The 21056-nt window shown below is 39.6% G+C and overlaps 1 protein-coding gene across 1 annotated transcript in view; it reads left to right on the forward strand.

Moving 5' to 3' along the window:
* LOC126204146 (uncharacterized) overlaps positions 1-21056 on the forward strand; it is a 75230-nt gene that overhangs the window by 15939 nt on the left and 38235 nt on the right. Inside the window, exon 3 of the mRNA XM_049938555.1 lies at positions 3972-4093. Coding sequence (XP_049794512.1) covers positions 3972-4093 — 122 coding nt within the window. The remainder of the gene's footprint in view (positions 1-3971; positions 4094-21056) is intronic.

Here is a 21056-nt window from a genome sequence, read left to right on the forward strand (position 1 = left end):
GCATCATGTGAATTCGTGATGCTGTGCGACAACTCCTTGCAAGCAGCATTGCAACCACCTTATTGGGGCCCACACAACATCTTACGTCATGGAGTGAACACTTTCATAATACATCTCAATGAACGACCTCTAACAGTTTCCGTTAACCACTTAAAACTGGCGTGGTCCCTCTCCGAACCACATTCTGATACTTCTGATCTGCCTGCCTTCACTGCCATGCCTGCTGACACTGCCGACATGATCTCGAGCGATGTTCCACCATCTATGCAGCAGTCCAATGCACGTGACTCTGTCAGCGCAGTTTCCGACGTGCCCACTTCTCATACTGGACGCCACCTCCAACTGTCGTGCTGGCATGAAGATTTTGTGTTTGAGTGATAAAGCACTGCCTGGGGGGGGGGGGGGGGGAGTGCTCTGTGGTGCCTCTGGCGTAAAGTGCCATATCTTTGGGCTCGATCATCTTTGTTTTATCTTTTTCTATGTTCTCTCAGCACACTACATTTGCACTGCAATGTTGTATTCCCTTACTTCTGTGCTAAATAAATGTCTATTCGACGTCTAAAGTGCGGTATTACTGCCCTTTGACACGTAATAGCCACAATTACATAAGGTGTTATTGTATTAAAAATGATGTATCTCTGATAATTATTAAATAGTGTATGTGTTGTGTCTAGACAAGACAGCCTAGACACAATGAGAGGAAGCCGAAAGGCATGCGCTTAAACTCACGCAGGCTGGCGTGAGGTCTGAAACAGGATACGTAATGAATGCTATAAAGAAAAGTACGTAGCTTCTGGAATACTTAACTTTAATCCACATTTGTAGAACATCGCTCTTGATGATACATTGATAGAATCTCAATATCAATTGAATACGGCACCTTGCTAGGCCGTAGCAAATGTAGCTGAAGGCTATGCTAACTATCATCTCGGCAAATGAGAGCGTATTTGTCAGTAATCCATCTCAGGCAAAGTCGGCTGTACAACTGGGGCGAGTGCCAGTACGTCTCTCTAGACCTGCCGTGTGGTGGCGCTCGGTCTGCTATCACTGACAGTGGCGACACGCGGGTCCGACGTATACTAATGGACCGCGGCCGATTTAAAGGCTACCACCTAGCAAGTGTGGTGTCTGGCGGTGACACCACAGTATGTACTTATTATTTTGTAAAGCTGAAAATGAAAATATTGTTTTGATCTGATCACTATATGAACATCCAAAGCTGCTAAATAAAATGAACAAATGAAAGCTATCATTAAAGGCTGGAAAAGTGTTTTTTTTTTAACCAATTATTTCTTCATAATGATGTCAAATGGTGCCTTAGGCAAAGAGTGGCACAGCAGTTGGTCAGAAGTGCATGGTCCACTAGATGCTTTTATCACAAATCATCATCAAACTGTAACTATAACTACTGGTTATGTTTTAGCCTGATAATCAAAGAAATTTTTAAAATATATCATTGGATGTGTTGATTACATGCAGACAGTATTGAAGTATTGACATTTTGCCTTTTCGTATTGTTTGGAAAAAAGAATGTTTGGTTCTGGATGGAGTAATCACTCTTCAATGGAGTCCTTGCTGAAAGAAACAGTCATTGCAGATTAGAAATGTTTTTAGAATTAGATCTGCATGTACTACTAGGAAATAAAAGCCAAACATTTCTAAGAATAGCAATGATTCAAAATTACATAACTGCATAATATGTACAGTGCAGATTTGTTGTTTTGAGTTTCATATTGTGTTATTAAACATAGTAGACTTGCCACAATGAATAAGGCTCCATAATTTGTGTAACTGAATTTCCCTGATTTCACAGTGTATGTGTTCATCATCCAGATTCTGGTTGACAACAACTTGAACCATTGGAACAGGTATACCTTTGTTCCTGCATAGTTTTAACCCTTTGCAGCCTTTTTAGTTTCATTGAAATTTTTCCCTGGTGGTTTAACACGTGTCATATCATCATGTTCTGTCATCTTTTTAAGTGTTTTATATACATTTCTTTTCTGTATGATTCTGCAGAGAAAACTCTCATTTCTCATAAGTCCACCTAATTTTCAGAATGCTTCTTTAGCACCACATCTCAAATACTTTAGTGTTCTTCTTTTCCAGTTTCCCCATCATCCTCGATTCACTTCCACACAATGCTCAGCACCAGGTGTACATTTTCAGAAATTTCTTCCTCAAATAAAGCCCAATGTTAGATACTAGTAGGCTTATTTGGCAAGCAATACTCGCTGTGCTATTCTGCTATTTATATCCTCCTTGATTCATCCACCATACATTATTTTCGTAACAGAATTCCTTCACTTCATCTGCTTTGTATTCCCAACTTTTGATGTTAAGTTCGTCACTGGTCTCATTTTTGTTACTCCTTACTGCTTTTATCTTTCTTTGCTACTGATCACAAAGTGATTGCAGCACAAATTCAGACCAATATTGCTTGCTATTGAATAAGACCATAGCATTCCAGAATGAAATTTTTGTTCTGCTGTTGACTGTGTGCAGATATGAAACTTCTGGCAGATTAAAACTGTGTGCTAGACCAAGACTCAAACTTGGGACCTTTACCTTTTGCAGGCAAGTACTCTACCAACTGAGGAACCTGTGCGTGGCTCACAACACACTCTCATAGCTTTATTTTCACCAATACTTCATCTGCTACCTTCCAGACTTGACAGACGTTCTGCAAAACTTGCAGGACTAGCACTTCTGGAATAAAGGATATTGTGGATTAAAAGGTAGGAGGCAAGATACTGGTGTAAGTAAAGCTGTGAGGATGGTTTGTGAGTCATGCTTGGATAGCTCAATTGGTAGAGCACTATCCCCCAAAAGGCAAAGGTCCCAAGCTCGAGTCTCAGTCCTGCACACAATTTTAATCTGTCAGGAAATTTCATATCAGCACACATACTACTGAAGAGTGAAAATTTCATTCTGGAAACATTGCCCAGGCTGTGGCTAGGCCATGATTCTGCAATATCCTTCCTTCCAGGAGTCTCATCCTGCAAGTTTCGCAGGAGAACTTCTGTGAAATTTGAAGGTAGGAGACAAGGTACTGGCAGAAGTAAAGCTGTGAGGATGGGTCATTTTTCATTTTGGGTAGCTCTGTTGGCAGAGCACTTGGCCTGCAAAGGGCAAAGGTCCTGAGTTCGAGTCTCAGTCCGGCACACAACTTTAATCTGCCAGAAAGTTTCGAAACCATAGCATTGATTAGGACCATCAGGAACCATTTGGTGGAAGGTGAGCTATGGGCATGGGAGCCATTCACCATGCACCCTCTCACATCTCAGCGCTGTGCCATCTATCTCTGTACTGAACAGAAGTTAATTCCTTTTGAGGAATGTGCCGACGCAGCCGTACAGTATGTTAGTTACTGTATACTAGCTGAAAACTCAATGTTGCCTATTTATGTCAGCACATTTCTACTCCTGCCCCTCCAATAGGAGTGAAATGTCACCAGTTAATCAGCAGACCTGAAGACCTTTGACACTATTATCTGTCAATACTTCCCCCTCCCCCCTCCATGTCACAACTGTCCCATACTCACGCCTACAGTGGGAAGTGCGGCAAGCCTTTGCTCCACTGATTTTCCATATACCAAGTGATAAGTGTAACAAGCTTGTTTGAAGTTGTTTCACACATTCTATACCGACACTTTACATACAATCCATTTTCCACTCACCCCTATGGATCAGTTGTCATCAGTATTGATACCATTCAGTCTAGCAACCCAACTGTTACGGATATATCACTAACATTTGTCATTTTTTTTATCACTTTTATGTCACCTAGCTGCCCTCTCTCAGCCCCCAACACCCAATGACCCACCAAGCTATCACCTCACCCCCACCCCTCCCACATTCAGACATGTGATAATGCTACTGTTAATGTTTGTTATGAAAGTAAGGTAGAGTTACTTACATGGGTGATGTAACATAACTCAATTGCAATGAGGCTTTATTCCTATTTTGCAGATATTGCACTGTCTACAATCTTGGAGAAGACACAGTATGTAGCAGACTCAACAAAATATACATTTCAGACTATAACAGCACATTTTCTATGTTCAAGACATGCTGCCTACCTTTATAACGAGGTAAGCATATTAGATATATGGTAATATACATGCAGCTTAGGAAAATGAGACACCTCTTCTAGGTAGATATTTACATCATGCTTGTTATGGCACCAACAAAGCCATTATATCACTTGACATTCAACAGGCAAGATACTTTATTGTGAACATTGTTTTCTAAGTTCAAGGATATCAAATGATGATTCAAAAAAAATTAATTTGAAACAATTCTCTCTAATAATGTAAATACCACATGGTCTCTTAATAATTATTTTACATATATTGAGTGACTTATTTATTTCTTTATTAATCCATGAAACAATTTAATTGTATGGAATTTGTCATTTGAAACATTGAAAAATTAACAGCTTAAAATTAATTTTTACATGATTAATGACAGTAAATTCTCTTTTAATCTAATTACATTTATTTTTCTAGTCTTAAATAATTATTATTTATATATAGTTTGGAATACAGAACTCCTTAAATAAAGTAACCAGTTTTAATTGTGGTACTCCACTGTCATATAAAAACATTTATTTTGTAAATAATTTTTTAGTTTTGTTTTGAAAGAGCAGGTAGCAGCAATGCATATTATATATTGTGGCAATTTGTTATATAATTTAATGGCATTGTACAATAAACCCTGCTGAGTTTTCACTTAATTTTATTCTGTTGAGTTGCAAATTATGGCTGTCTAGTTTCAAAATCATGTACTAAATAATTCTTAAGAGTGTAGTCAATATTTTTAGGGTTCCATACCTCAGTTGGTAGAAACAGAACTCTTACGGATAACTTTGTTGTCCACCCGTCTCTCAGTCCAACTATTTTCTCAAGAACAGGTAGACATATCAAGGCGAAATTTCTGCCACATACTAAGGTTTACAGTTCCGTGTCGAAGTAAAAAATTGACCCTTCTAAGTCAGTGCAAACCAAAGATACAGCCATTTACATTAAATAATTTGATACTCACAAACTTGCTTATCAAATCCTGCAGGGTACTTCCCATTGCTGTGGAATCATGAAATTTTGCATGAAGCAAGGTTTCACAGTACAACTACAGAAATACGAGGTGTGGCTAGAAAAAAACCGGACTAGTACTGGTGAAACAATAAAACGAATGCAATAAGGCTGAAATTCGCGTGGCCTGTCACGTGACTCTCGCTCCACCTACTGCTCGAGTTTCATCTGCCTCCTGCACTCAGTCTGCCCGTGGCGTCTGTTTTAAGTAGTTGACGTTTTGTCTGTGCGTCAGAAAATGTTGAGTGTACAGAAAGAACAGCGTGTTAACATCAAATTTTGTTTCAAAGTAGGAAAATCTGCAAGTGAAACGTTTGTAATGTTACAACAAGTGTACGGCGATGATTGTTTATCGCGAACACAAGTGTTTGAGTGGTTTAAACGATTTAAAGATGGCCGCGAAGACACCAGTGATGACACTCTCACTGGCAGACCATTGTCAGCAAAAACTGATGCAAACATTGAAAAAATCGGTAAACTTGTTCGACAAGATCGCCATTTAACAATCAGAGCAGTGTCTGAGTTAACAGGAGTTGACAAGGAAAGTGTTAGGCAGATTCTTCATGAAAGTTTCAACATGAACAAAGTGTGTTCAAAAATGGTTCCAAAGTGTCTCACAATTGAACAGAAGGAACGCCGAAGAATGATTTGTTCAGACATCCTGGAAACTCCTGTTAACTCAGACACTGCTCTGATTGTTAAACGGTGATCTTGTCGAACAAGTTTACCGATTTTTTCAATGTTTGCATCAGTTTTTGCTGACAATGGTCTGCCAGTGCGAGTGTCATCACTGGTGTCTTCGCGGCCATCTTTAAATCGTTTAAACCATTCAAACACTTGTGTTCGCGATAAACAATCATCGCCGTACACTTGTTGTAACATTACAAACGTTTCACTTGCAGATTTTCCTAGTTTGAAACAAAATTTGATGTTAACACGCTGTTCTTTCTGTACACTCAACATTTTCCAACGCACAGACAAAACGTCAACTACTTAAAACAGACGCCACGGGCAGACTGAGTGCAGGAGGCAGATGAAACTCGAGCAGTAGGTGGAGCGAGAGTCACGTGACAGGCCACGCGACTTTCAGCCTTATTGCATTCGTTTTATTGTTTCACCAGTACTAGTCTGGTTTTTTTCTAGCCACACCTCGTAATCCCAGAATTGTTATTTTGTGATTATATCACATGAACATCCTTCTTCTTCTTCTTCTTCTTCTTCTTCCATTTGAGTCATCTCATGACCAAGCGCCAATTTCATTGTTCTTCTTTCTTCTTCCTCGAGTATTTTTTTCATCTTCTCACTATCTATTCTTTTTCTGCCCTGAGACAATTTTGACCCTGTGTTCTTCTCCCTCCTGCCTTGGAATCCTTCCATTTTTAACACTTTTATCTCAAAAATTTCACTTTCTGTTGCATCTTTTTCACTTATGTTGTTTCTTTCCAAATATTTACTAACTTCCTGAATCCAGGCTGTTGTTGACTTCTTGTCCCAAAGATATTTAAAAATCTGTTTGATTAACCTGTTGCCATTAATTTCGTATAAATGTTCATAAAGTAGCAGTCACCTCTTTCATAGTTTTCCAGTTATGTTTTCTGTGCTGTGATATAGTTCTTAGTTTGTGTAACTTGTAATTCAGTACTAAAATTCACTTGCATAGAGTGAGTCTGGTTTTCCTACTGAGTGGTAGTGTTGTATTTTCAATTTTTTAGGGAGAGGCCTTTTGTTGTAAATGTTCCTGATTATACCATATGCTCTCTCCATTTTATGTACTTCTTCTGGTACAGAAAATTTTTGCAAGCCATTTTCTTGAACCACTTCTCAGTAATATGTAAATTTATTTACCCTCTTTATCTGTCCAGTATCTATTACTAGCATTTCTGAAGCATTTTTTTGTTTGTTTTTTCTACAGAAATTCTTAAACAAGCTTTGTTGGCTATTTCTTCTATGAGATTGATTTGTATTTCTGCATTTGTTAGGTTTTCAGAAATAATGGCAAAATCACCCACAAATGCTAGACAGTAGATTTCAGTACCTCTGTTCTTAGTCCCCAGTCTTAATTGGTGATAGCTTATGTTCTTTTAGTTTTTGTTTCCATTCTCTTACTATTTCTGTAGGACAAGTTGAAGAGGAGTGGAGACAGACTGTCACCACGTGTTACACTAGTTTTCATTTTGAATGTCTTAGGTATTTCACCACAAAACTTTATATTTGGTTTGGTGTGTGTGAGATGTCATGAATAACGTTTGCTAGTTTAGAAATAATACCGAATTCTCAAATCGCTTTATCTAGTGTTTACCTATCAACCAAATCAAATGTATTTTTAAAATCTATAAATATTACAATTATGTCTTTAGATTTTGTTGCCGGCCGGAGTGGCCATGCGGTTCTAGGCGCTGCAATCTGTAGCTGAGCGACCGCTACGGTCGCAGGTTCGAATCCTGCCTCGGGCATGGATGTGTGTTATGTCTTTAGCTTAGTTAGGTTTAATTAGTTCTAAATTCTAGGCAACTGATGACCTCAGAAGTTGGATAAGAGCCATTTTCCGGTCTTCTGGAATCTTTTCATGAACATTATTATTTCTTTACTTTCTCAGACGTTAAGTCTGGTTAAGAATGGAAAGTGATGCGGACCTTGATCAAGCGTCACTGTACGGTATGTGTTATATTGCATTTAGGAACTTTCGGGTAATTGAACATGTATCAATAATTACGGATTTCTGTAGTTGTATATATATGTTTGGATGTAGCTGTATTGCATTGATGTACTGGTGGATATTGTGTGGTATGACTCCTGTATAATTGGTATGATGTCAACTTTATCCTGATGCCACATGTCTTTGACTTCCTCAGCCAGTTGGATGTATTTTTCAATTTTTTCTCCTGTTTTCTTTTGTATATTTGTTGTATTGGGTATGGATATTTCGATTAGTTGTGTTAATTTCTTCTTTTTATTGGTGAGTATGATGTCAGGTTTGTTATGTGGCATTGTTTTATCTGTTATAATGGTTCTGTTCCAGTATAATTTGTATTCATCATTCTCCAGTACATTTTGTGGTGCATACTTGTATGTAGGAACTTGTTGTTTTAAAAGTTTATGTTGTAAGGCAAGCTGTTGATGTATTATTTTTGCGACATTGTCATGTCTTCTGGGGTATTCTGTATTTGCTAGTATTGTACATCCACTTGTGATGTGATCTACTGTTTCTATTTGTTGTTTACAAAGTCTGCATTTATCTGTTGTGGTATTGGGATCTTTAATAATATGCTTGCTGTAATACCTGGTGTTTATTGTTTGATCCTGTATTGCAATCATGAATCCTTCTGTCTCACTGTATATATTGCCTTTTCTTAGCCATGTGTTGGACGCGTCTTGATCGATGTGTGGCTGTGTTAGATGATACGGGTGCTTGCCATGAAGTGGTTTCTTTTTCCAATTTACTTTCTTCGTATCTGTTGATGTTATGTGATCTAAAGGGTTGTAGAAGTGGTTATGAAATTGCAGTGGTGTAGCCGATGTATTTATATGAGTGATTGCCTTGTGTATTTTGCTAGTTTCTGCTCGTTCTAGAAAGAAGTTTCTTAAATTGTCTACCTGTCCATAATGTAGGTTTTTTATGTCGATAAATCCCCTTCCTCCTTCCTTTCTGCTTAATGTGAATCTTTCTGTTGCTGAATGTATGTGATGTATTCTATATTTGTGGCATTGTGATCGTGTAAGTGTATTGAGTGCTTCTAGGTCTGTGTTACTCCATTTCACTACTCCAAATGAGTAGGTCAATATTGGTATGGCATAAGTATTTATAGCTTTTGTCTTGTTTCTTGCTGTCAGTTCTGTTTTCAGTATTTTTGTTAGTCTTTGTCTATATTTTTCTTTTAGTTCTTCTTTAATATTTGTATTATCTATTCCTATTTTTTGTCTGTATCCTAGATATTTATAGGCATCCGTTTTTTCCATCGCTTCTATGCAGTCGCTGTGGTTATCCAATATGTAATCTTCTTGTTTAGTGTGTTTTCCCTTCACTATGCTATTTTTCTTACATTTGTCTGTTCCAAAAGCCATACTTATATCATTGCTGAATACTTCTGTTATCTTTAGTAATTGGTTGAGTTGTTGATTTGTTGCTGCCAGTAGTTTTAGATCATCCATGTGTAGCAAATGTGTGATTTTGTGTGGGTATGTTCCAGTAATATTGTATCCATAATTTGTATTATTTAGCATGTTGGATAGTGGGTTCAGAGCAAGGCAGAACCAGAAAGGACTTAATGAGTCTCCTTGGTATATTCCACGCTTAATCTGTATTGGCTGTGATGTGATATTATTTGAATTTGTTTGGATATTAAGTGTGGTTTTCCAATTTTTCATTACTATGTTTAGAAACTGTATCAATTTAGGATCTACTTTGTATATTTCCAATATTTGTAGTAACCATGAGTGGGGTACACTATCAAAAGCTTTTTGGTAATCAATGTATGCGTAGTGTAGCGACCTTTGTTTAGTTTTAGCTTGATATGTCACCTCTGCATCTATTATCAGTTGCTCTTTACATCCTCGTGCTCCTTTGCAACAGCCTTTTTGTTCTTCATTTATAATTTTGTTCTGTGTTGTATGTGTCATTAATTTCTGTTTAATGACTGAAGTTAATATTTTGTATATTGTTGGTAGGCATGTTATGGGGCGATATTTAGCTGGGTTCGCTATGTCTGCTTGATCTTTAGGTTTCAGATAAGTTATTCCATGTGTAAGTGTATCAGGGAATGTGTATGGGTCTGCAATGTAACTGTTAAATAATTTAGTTAGATGTGAATGTGTTGAGGTGAACTTCTTTAACCAGAAATTTGCTATTTTATCATTTCCAGGGGCTTTCCAATTGTGAGTAGAATTAATTGCTTGGGTGACTTGATGTTGCAAAATTATCACTTCAGGCATTTGTGGTATCATCTTGTATGTGTCTGTTTCTGCTTGTATCCACCGTGCATGCCTGTTATGTTGTACCGGGTTTGACCATATGTTGCTCCAGAAGTGTTCCATGTCTGTTATGTTTGGTGGATTGTTTATTTTAATGTGTGTGTTAATTATTGTCTGGTAAAATTTCTTTTGGTTTGTGTTGAATGTTTGGTTTTGTTTCGTTCTATTTTCACTTTTTTTGTATCTTCTGAGTCGTTTGGTTAATGCTTGTAATTTCTGCTTCTTTTCGTCTAATTGCTCTGTCGCTTCTTGTTGTGAGATTTTACCTAACCTTTTTCGTTTTTTTTTTTTTTTTTTTTTTTTTTTTTTTTTTTTTTTTTTTTTTTTCCCCGAGATTTCATTTCTTATAAATTGTGTTAGCTGTCCGATGTCTTTTCTCAGTTTTTCTATTTTGATCTGTAGCCTGTGTTGCCATGCTGGTTTTGTGGGTTTCTTCTGTGTGTTGGTTGGTTCTGATCTCTGCCTAGTGTGTATATTTAGTGTAGTGAGTGCTCCTGTATAAACCAGTAGTTGTAACTCTTCCATAGTTGTGTTTTCATTTATTTTGTTGTGTATTATTGTGTTGATGGTTTTTATTGTTGTTTCGACTTGTGGGTTATTTGGTGGTCTATGCAAGAATGGTCTAATGTCTGTATTTGTGTCTTTGTATTCTATATATGTTAGCTGAAATTTTTCTTCTATATCTAACATCTGTGTCACTTCGTGTTCTATTTGTGCTTGTTCTGGTGGCTGTCTTAAGATTTCGTTTTCCTCTGATTGTTTAATTGGTGCGTGTTGTTCTTTGTTTGTTTGCTCTGGGATGTTTGAGTCCATTACTGTATTGTCTTCTTCTTCTGATTGCACATTATTTTGTTCCAGTATTTGTTGTACTTGTTGTTTGATGTTTTCTAATTCTGACTGGGGTATCCTGTTATTTTTGATTATTACACAGATCTGATCAGCTAGTCGTTGTTCTGTTAAAAATTTTAATTCTGGGTATCTGGTAATAAATGTTGTGTATACTTGTGATCTGTATCCAGTTGTGTTGGTTCCTAGGTTTATTGCTTGGTAATAACAGAACATGAGGTGTCGATTAACTTCATCTAACCATCTCATCCTCTGTCTTTGTTTTCCTTCTAGGGTGGTTGCAGGAAGCATATCCTGCAAAACACCTCTATTTGGATTTAAATCATTTTCCAGTAGGCTAGCAGTGTCGTTACCATTGTGGGCGGGCATAGGGTTCAAGCGTCGTCCCCGACCATGACGGCGCTTGTCCGAGGCTTCTTTAGTTCTGTCCTGAACCAACTAATCACACTAAAAGGGGGGTTAGCCCTATTAGTGGTTTGTTCTTTTCGTCGCCTTTTACGACTGGCAGAACATACCGGAGGCCTATTCTTTTCCCGGGCCTCCACGGGAATTATTATTATTATTATTATTATTATCATCATTATCATTATCATTATTATCATCCTCCCCTCCCTCGACTGTCTGTCTGTCCATCTATCTGTTAAGACCGCTTTTTCTCAGGAAGCAGTAGATGTATCAAGTGAAATTTATGTCATGTACTAAAATATGACTGAGGTTCGACCTGGCAGTGATCTCCTTGGAACTTCCTTTGCCGCTATGTTCTTCATCACCTTTCTGCTTGTTGCCTGTTGCTGGAGCTTCAAATTTACCCTGGGTTGCAGGATCCTTATAGGGCTTCATTCGAAGGACGTGGACTGTATCTCTGATCTTTCGTCGTCTTGTGTCGGGGTAGAAATCTTCGACTTCATAAGTAAAATCAGACAACTGTTTTACAACCTTATAAGGTCCAAAGTAGCCCCTGAGGAGCTTCTCAGAGAGACCAACCTTTTAAACAGGAGTAAAGATCCAGATGAGGTCACCAGGCTGGTAGACAACAGGGTGGTGGCTCGCATCATACCTTCGGCGATCGTTTTCTTGAGCCTGTAGCATGCGGGGTCGAGATAAATGCCGCGCTTCCTTAGCACTGGTTAACACCTGGCTGATGTAGTCATCGTCCACATCATCAGGATGTAACGGAACACAATGTCCATTGTTGTAGTCGCCCCATGTCCATGCACCAGGTAAAATGGTGTAAATCCTGTGGTGTCTTGTTTGGCGGTGTTGTAGGCAAACATTATGAAAGGTAGCACCTCATCCCAGTTGCTCTGCTCAACGTTGATGAACATTGATAGCATATCAGCCAAGGTCTTATTAAGGCATTCAATAAGCCTGTTAGTTTGCCGATGGTTGACAGTTGTCATGTGATGAGTAATGTTGCACCGGCGGTTTACCTTTGTCACAAGATTCGATTGAAAAACTTTCTCTTGATCCGTAATTTATGACCTTCGGGCATCGTGTTTTAATACAATGTCTTCCACGATGAATTTGGCTACCTTGAATGCTTCAGCTGTTTTCGTGGCTTTTGTAATGGCATAGTGTGTCAGATAATCAGTGTAAACGATAATCCATCTATTGCCACTAGCAGATGTTGAAAATCATCCGAGGTCAATCCCAACACACTGGAAAGGCGTTTCGGCTGGTGGAATTGATGTGAGTCGACCAGGTGGTTTCTGAGGAACTGCCTTTCTCCTCTGACACTCTCAAAAGTGCGACACATAGTGATGGACACTCCTAAATAAACCTCGTCAGAAATATCTCTTGCGGATTCTACCGTATGTCTTAATAAATACTAAAAGTCTGGCCTCAGGTGTGTCATGGAATTTCTGTAGAACATATATGCTAGGAATCACTGGTAGCAACCTCTTTCAAAACGGATCAAAGTTTTTCTTGCAAAGTAATCCATTAACTATCTTAAATTGTCCTTTCACATCCTCTGACCGATTTAAGGCAAGCATAATTTGAGATATCTTGGCGTCCTTCTTCTGCTCAGCAGAGAGATCCTGGAGCGCAGTGAGACAGTCACTATCTTCATCAAAGTCTTGATTTTCTTGCACAGGGTTTTTTGAGAGACAGTTGGCACCTTTTGTCTTCCACTTTTGTACACTATGGTAATGTCATACCCTTGAAGATGTAGTGCCCACCTGGCGAGTCGTCCTGTTGGATCCTTAAGACCTGTCAACCAACAATTTGAATGATGGTCTATGACAACTGTGAATGGTCCTCCATAGAGATATGTCAAAATTTGCACATGGCCCAGATCACAGCAAGACATTCTCTTTGAGTAGTTTCTCTCAGCTTTTGTAAGTGCCCTAAAAGCATAGGCTATAACCTTCTCTTTTCCATTCAAAATTTGCAGCAGAACAGCACCAATCCCATACCCAATGGCATCTGTGTGTAGCTCTGTAGGTGCTCTCTCATCATACAGACCAAGTACGGGGTCAGTTGTCGGAGCTTTTCACAGCACATCCGAAGAATCTTGTTGAGCACCACCCCAGATAAATTTAGCATTGGCTTTTAACAACTCTTGGAGTGGCCTGGCTGTGATACAAAAGTCTTTGATAAAATTACGGTAATAAGAACATAATCTGAGGAAGCTTCTTGCATCTCTAATACTTTTAGGAATAGGAAATTTCATTATACATCTCACCTTTTCTGGGTCTGGCCGCACACCTTTGTTTGACACAAGGTGTCTCAAGTATTTTGATTTCTTTTGCTCCAAAGAGACACTTTGAACGGCCCTCAGTCTTTTTATGTGTTCCTCAAACGTCTCTGAGAACACTATAATGTCATCTAAATAACAAAGACACATCGTCCACTTCACGTGACTTAGGAGATTATTCTTCATCTGTTGAAAAGTTTCTGGTGTACTACACAAACTAAATGCCATTACCTTAAACTCATACAGGCCCTCAGGGGTGAAAAATGCAGTTTTCTCATGATCAGCCTCATCTACTTCGATTTGCCAGTATCCCAAGTACATGTCCATGGTTGAGATAAACTTAGCCCCCTTCAGACTGTCTAGTGTATCATCAATTTGTGGAAGGGGGTAAACGTCCTTTTTAGTTATCTTATTAAGCTTCCTGTAATCAACACAAAAGCACCAACTGCCATTGTTCTTCCTGACGAGAACCACTGGTGACGACCATGAGCTCTGTGAAGGCTGAATGATGTCATTCTTCATCATTTTCTCTACCACACTGCGAATTATTCGACGTTCCGTTGCTGACACACGGTATGCTCTCTGGCTTATTGGTTGATGGTCTCCAGTGCTAATCTGGTGCTTCACCGTCGATTTTTCTAATTTGCTCTTTACCTGTGAATTGAAGCATTCAGAGAACTCTTGAAGAATTGCAAGTAGCTTCTTCTGTTGTTCCTTAGTGAGATCTGGTGATAGTTGAGCTGGAAGATCTTGTCTCATAGCGGTAGCAGCAATTTTACCCACAGAATCGGCATGGGAGGTTTCTATGATGCTCAGCTGTTTGGCAATTAACGGCTCAGCATTTGCAATGTGCATGTGTCTTGGAAGGATCTGTGGTTCTCGGCAACAGTTAACTATCCACAATTCACTGAATCTGTTCTTAAACGAAATGACAGAGGCTGGGGTGACCAAGTTATTTTTCAGTGGTATCCTTTTCTTACATTCCACTACAAGATCCATGGGTTGATGCATGGCATGACACATGACAGTTACCTTTCTAGCGCCGACTGCACTTCATCCAGCACACACACACACTGGGCTGCACATCTTCCTGTCCACAGTCTCTCATCTCATCTAGCATAATCTTCAAGTGACCACAGTCTATAATTGCCTGAGAAGCTTTCAAAAAGTCCCATCCGAGAATGACGTCATGACTACACTCTTGTAAGACGATGAATTCTAGGGGCTGTGTACGGCCACTTATACCCACATGCATGACACATCTTCCTGTAGGTTTTACATATTTCCCATTAGCCACCTTCAGCAGAGATGTTTTGTTGTCAACGAATATGGTTTTCTGCAACTGGCGACGGAACTTCTACGGATTGACTGAATTTGGTGCTCCAGAGTCCACAAGAGCTTGGGCTGATCGACCATCCATGAGGAAATTGACGTAGTTTCCTATCATTTCTGTAGTGATCAATGGTGGAGGATTTTTCTCTTCAGCGGCCTCACCTCCAATGAAGGTCGCACCCTTTAGTTTTCCAGGTTGCAGCAGCTAGGTAATTGGCTGGAGCTTCTAAATGGCAATGGAGACATTGATTGGCTTGTATGGGAGCATCCTCTCCAGCAGCTAGCTTGCGGCGATGGTGACCTACGTCATCCAGCACCCACATCTTCTTGTTCATCTTCGTCGTCCCGGAGTTGGCATCAGCTAAGATTGGTCTGCTGTCTTCTGGCGCAGGCGTCATAAAATATATGCTGCCTTTCTCGACAATAACACACCACATGTCCCAGTCATCCACAGTGGAAACATACTGGTTGGTTATCCTGTGTCCTCCAGGTGTCAGTCTTCTTTAGTGCCCAAGCAGGTTCCTCATGCGGCATTGTAGGAACGTAACTTCGCCTGGGTCTCGACTTTTTCACCTTTCTAAAGGGAAATGAAGGACGAGAGATTGGGTTCAGTGTCTGTTCCCCTTCACCCCTTATGAGCTCTTGAAGAATCTCGGTTTTTTGCTGGCCCTGCAATCCAATTCTGAACTTCCTCTCTCACTATCTGACAAAGAACGCTTGTGAAATCAGTTCCTTCCTCCGTCACAGACATCGATATGGCGTTTGGCAGCCGTTCATACTTCTTGCATGTAATTTTTTTTTGATGCATTATGTTGATATACTGGCACCATTTCATGAAGTCAACTGCTGTTGAAACCTCCTTCAGGAGTAGTGATTGATACATGTCCTCAGCAACAACCTTCATGAGATGTGCAACCTTATCTTTCTCCTTCATTCTAGGATCCACTATTTTACACAGCTCCAAGATATCCTGAATGTAGGATGCTGTAGTTTCTTCTGGGCGCTGTGCCCTGCACGTTAGTTTATCTTCAGCGTTGCACTCCTGTTGTTGTGTGTCGGCGAAATACTTGGCCAGTTCTGCCATGAATACTTCCCAGCTTGTGAACTTCTCCTTGTTGTTCTCATACCATTGCTTGGCAGTACCCTCCAAGTAGAAAAATACATTAGCCAAACACACGGTGCCATCCCATTTAAATTTGGCTACACACTCATATACCTTTAGCCACTTGTTTCGATCTTGGCCATCGTCACCAGAGAACCCGGAAGGATGTCTCACCTGGTGGCACACAGTTGCCGTCATCGTAATGCCCTCTTCTTCTTCTGTCTCTGATAGATTGTGATCTGTTGAATATGGCTCAAACTCAGGTTTCTCGCCACGTAAATGGCAGCTCTGTCGTGGCCTGATGGGAGCCATTGTGTCATTGATAATGTGCGGTATCACAAGTTCCAGTAACCAGCACCTCCATCAGAATGATTGCACGTAGAAAAAGGTGTGCTTAGATGAATGATGAATATTAACTTCGCTTAATGAAGGTTTATTCAGCACTTGCACATACAAGAGTGCAGAGTGAACTGCCTCCGGCCAGAACACATACAATATATACACAGTTACAGAACATTCCAGTACAGTGATTCTTAACATTTGTGGATACTTCTAAAATGTACTCAAACTGAATGTAGAAATTAAAATTTTACAGTTCAGGTTAGTTTTGCAGGGTGTATATGACCCAGGACAACCGGGAGATCTGGGAAAAACCCGGGAATTTTTTAGAATTCTGGGTATTTTCCATTTTTTTTCTTTTTTCAGTTAAATTTTTGTAATTTTGACTGGTAAGAACTGATACTCTAACAAAGGATATTACTGTATCCCGCTACTGCAGAATAATACTGAAGCAATAAAACATGAATGAGAGAAAAAACGAAAATAAAACTTCAGTTGCAAAAGAAATGCACCATATACAACAATAAAACACAGTGCTCATACAAGCATCTGCCAACAGCAAAATGTGTCAAAGGCTTTAGGAAGACTATGCAATGCTTCGTGACAAATTGCCTCCGATGAGCATGATGTCACAACTGTTTACACTAGATCCGTTTTAGCAGTAACGAGCAGGATCATGCGCATGTGCAGTTGAGTAGTACCTTCTCCCACTTCTGGCTACAGAAATGTGGCTGTTGGCTGTGCAAGTGGTCACAGCAAGCAGCTAGATGCTACCGGGAAAAATTTTACTGGAGTGCCCAAGCTGCCGGATTTATGCATGTGCAACAGGCCCAGATCTGGGCGGGGGTAGGGGGGGGGGGGGGGGAGATTCATATTCTTGAGGGAAAAAACCCTGTTTCACAAAGCGACTAGCATCCAGCACACGTTAGTCTATCGATTATTCATATGACTTTGAAACGCATTCCCGGCAGTTTTTGAATATTTTTGAATACATTCTAAGTTGATTTCTGAAGCCGGCCGGAGTGGCCGAGCAGTTCTAGGTGCTCCAGTCTGGAACCGCGCGACCACTATGGTCGCAGGTTCAAATTCTGCCTTGGGCATGGGTGTGTGTGATGTCCTTAGGTTAGTTAGGTTTAATTAATTCTAAGTTCTAGGCGACTGATGACCCCAGAAGTTAAGTCCCGTAGTGCTCAGAGCCACGTGAACCATTTGATTTCTGAATGAATCATAAGTTGATTTGTGAATGCGTGCATAGTATACATGATGTCTCTGTCAGGGGAATCCTCGTCGCATGTAGAAACAAACTTTCCTACAGACAAAATGGGCTGTACGAGCTGAGCGGAGCAAGGCCAAACAGATGTATGGCAACCGCTGTCTGATTGTGTGGTTGATTGGGTTTGCGTTGTTATAACTATCGCTATACTAGTAAGGGCCAGTTGTACAGTCCCTGGCCATGCGGTTCTAGGCACTTCAGTTTGGAACTGTGTGACCGCTACGGTCACAGGTTCGAATCCTGCCTCGGGCATGGATGTGTGATGTCCTTAGGTTAGTTAGGTTTAATTAGTACTACGTTCTAGGCGACTGATGACCTCAGCAGTTAAGTCGCATAGTGCTCAGAGCCATTTGAACCATTTGTACAGTCCCTGGCCAGCAGCTGCATTAAGTTCTATTCTGCAAGAAGCGTGGAAAACGCGTTGTACGAACATGTAACAACACCTGACCGTAGAATAATCATGGGATAACTAAACCGGTGATTCTGGCAGAGTTATTGAGGTTAACCTGTGAATAAGCTTTGACATTGGCAGGAATAGTTACAGAATTAGTGATAACAAGACTGTTTGTTATAAAGAGGAAGAAGAAACGGGTGCATCACACAAATTGTGGAACAATGTGACGATTCCAGTTTCTATAAAAATTCTGTACTACTGCTTTTCAATTTCATACTTGAGAAATTGGAGCGTATGGATGAAGTGTGAAACTATTTCCTAACATGAAGCTGTTTGGTTGTAGTAGGTCTAATAGGCATTTGATATTGGTACATTGTGAATTATACTCGTGAAATCTTCTCGGGTGATCAGCCGAGTAAAGGCGTCGTCTTCTTGCAACGTTTCGAAGGGTTTCGTACCCATCATCTTCAAGCGAAGATGATGGGTACGAAACCCTTCGAAACGTTGCGAGAAGACGACGCCTTTACTCGGCTGATCACCCAAGAAGATTTCACGAATGGAATACGCCGAGAAAGTCTCAAATCACATTTGTGAATTATATTCTGCCATTACAGAAAAGGACAATTGTGCCAAAACAGTCTCGTTTATTTGATGTGTATTACAATTGTTGCAGTATTAGAAAGGCTTATTTTGTTTTATCTAGCAGACAGTGACAAAATAGATGTAATTAAATCAGGAAACCACACCAGTCTTGGGTCCTATTTGTATTGACAGCTTTTTCAGTATTAGACAACGACATTTCAACTTTTCATGTAGCAAAACGTTTGACAAGCTTTGAGGTAATAGATTCTTCTGCAGAAAGGAAAGCACACCATGTAAAGCTGTAGCAAGATTAGACAGAAAAAATTCTAGAAGCTAAGGATTGAAGAAATGTGTATTGTCTTGCTTGTCTCATGTCTTTACTGGGTTTATGTATCCTATATTTCATTTTATGTCACACAAAGCAGCAAGTTGCTAACTGATAGGGAATAAAGAGTGCAAATTTTCTGGAGATTTCTTTAAAAAAAAAAAAAAAAAAAAAAAAAAAAAAAAAAAAAAAAAGGAAGAAGAAGAAGAAGAAGAGGGACAAGATGTCAAACCGGCCGACTGTAAGCAGGAGAGGCGCCACAGGACATTTTAATTTTCACTGTCCTGAATATGGTTTGGTGGCATCCATTACAAAATATACACATTTAAGTTCCACAGAGCGAAGCACAGTGATGTACGATAGGAGAATGCTTTGTGAGGAGGCGAGACACTGCATTTTGGCACACTTACGACCAAGTAACACATGTTACATTTCCTCAAACACATATGTTGTATCCATCAAACTCTTCAGAAAGATGTGTGCTGCAAAATGAACATTTTTTGTTTTTACGTCCTATCTCAAACGCTCGAGTGAGTGGCGGAGTATTACTCTGGTTCAGAAATATCGTAGATCAGGGGCTGATGTGCAGAACAGTCTGAGTTAGTGGGGAAGTGGATAGTCTCCACGTGCCCTGTTTTTACATTCAGTGATTTTGCTGTTTCCTCTTCGTTTACTGCTCTCATGTCAAATGAAAACAAAAGATTTCTGTTGCCAGGAGCCATCAAGTGAATTAAAATACATTCACATAATTACAGAAGGCTAAAATGAGTTACTAGTTGCAGATTTGATTTTATTTCCCCTTTCTGACAGTCGAGCATTAATTGTCTTACAGAACAATGAAGTCATTTTTGTCAGTTTGCTACAGAAATTTTCTTTTATTAATCTTTTCCACTGAGGCAGACAATATATTTGAAATGAAGTGTTTAATTCCACACACTGTTCGCTGCATTTAAAGTGCACATTTTCAACTTCCAGCACGTATGGCATTATGCTGTAATAAAGAACCAAACATGGGATAACACAGTACTGGTACTCCAAGAAAATTTACGTCCCGAAAACCACATTGAAAACTTATTATCAGGACATGGCCTACTTCACTGGGAATGTGCACTTTAAATGCGCATATTTTAGTATGGGTCATGAAATTCCGATGCTCTTGGAGTATCCTCAGATGTCTTGTTTCTTTTATGATATAATGTAAGATCTTTTAATGTTTTACACATACGAACATACAGGCTCCCTATGACATCGTAGCTGTGCAAGCGCGGTGACGCCTGTCATCTTGCGCTCTCTGGCAACTGCAGAAATGAACCTATTTCTAACAGGTCGCGGGAAAATATTCGGAATGGTGGTTTGAAAAGCATTACCATCAAAGTACCATTCTGGCAGTTACACCAGAGCTATGTGCGAGAATGTACGATGAATTTATTAAATCACAGAGTGTTTCACTCTCATTTAAAAATCAACTCTTCGATGACGAGCCATTTAGATGAATTTTGAGACCAGAAGATCAGAAATTTCTGTCGTTATTAAAAATTTTACTGGTACATTTTTGTGATAAAAAATTTTTCTGGTACATTTTTGTGATATATCTTAAATTGTAATATGCGCATAAAAGACCAAAATTATATGTGAAAGCTTAGCTTCTCTTGTAGCATATTAATGTTGTAGGCCAAGATTACATGTGAAAGCTTTGTGTTTCATGTAGCAACACTATGTATATTAATTTAAACCATTAACGGTTTCTGTTAGTGTGTTCGCGCTACTGAACAGTGATGTTGCTATTGGCTGACTACATCACGTGTCCTAAGCTCTGAATACCCGCTGACATCAGCTGGCGAGACAATGTGACATGAGCTGTGACTGGCTTACAAAAGTGCATCGCAATCTCGATTTCAATGCTTTGGAAAGTAACATGCAGTGTTTTGTGGAATTTGAATATATACTTTCGTAGTACGAAAATATGCAGCGTACATGTTTGCTGCACATCAAAGATCTTTCCAAAACACGTTTCTTCCCTGTGTTTAGTTTTCGGCGCCGGGAAATTCTATGCCTGTATATAAACCCCCTCCCCCCATGCGCAATGGACCTTGCCGTTGGTGGGG

The sequence above is a fragment of the Schistocerca nitens genome, chromosome 9 (assembly GCF_023898315.1).
Source record: "Schistocerca nitens isolate TAMUIC-IGC-003100 chromosome 9, iqSchNite1.1, whole genome shotgun sequence".
In the NCBI taxonomy this organism is placed as follows: Eukaryota; Metazoa; Arthropoda; class Insecta; order Orthoptera; family Acrididae; genus Schistocerca; species Schistocerca nitens.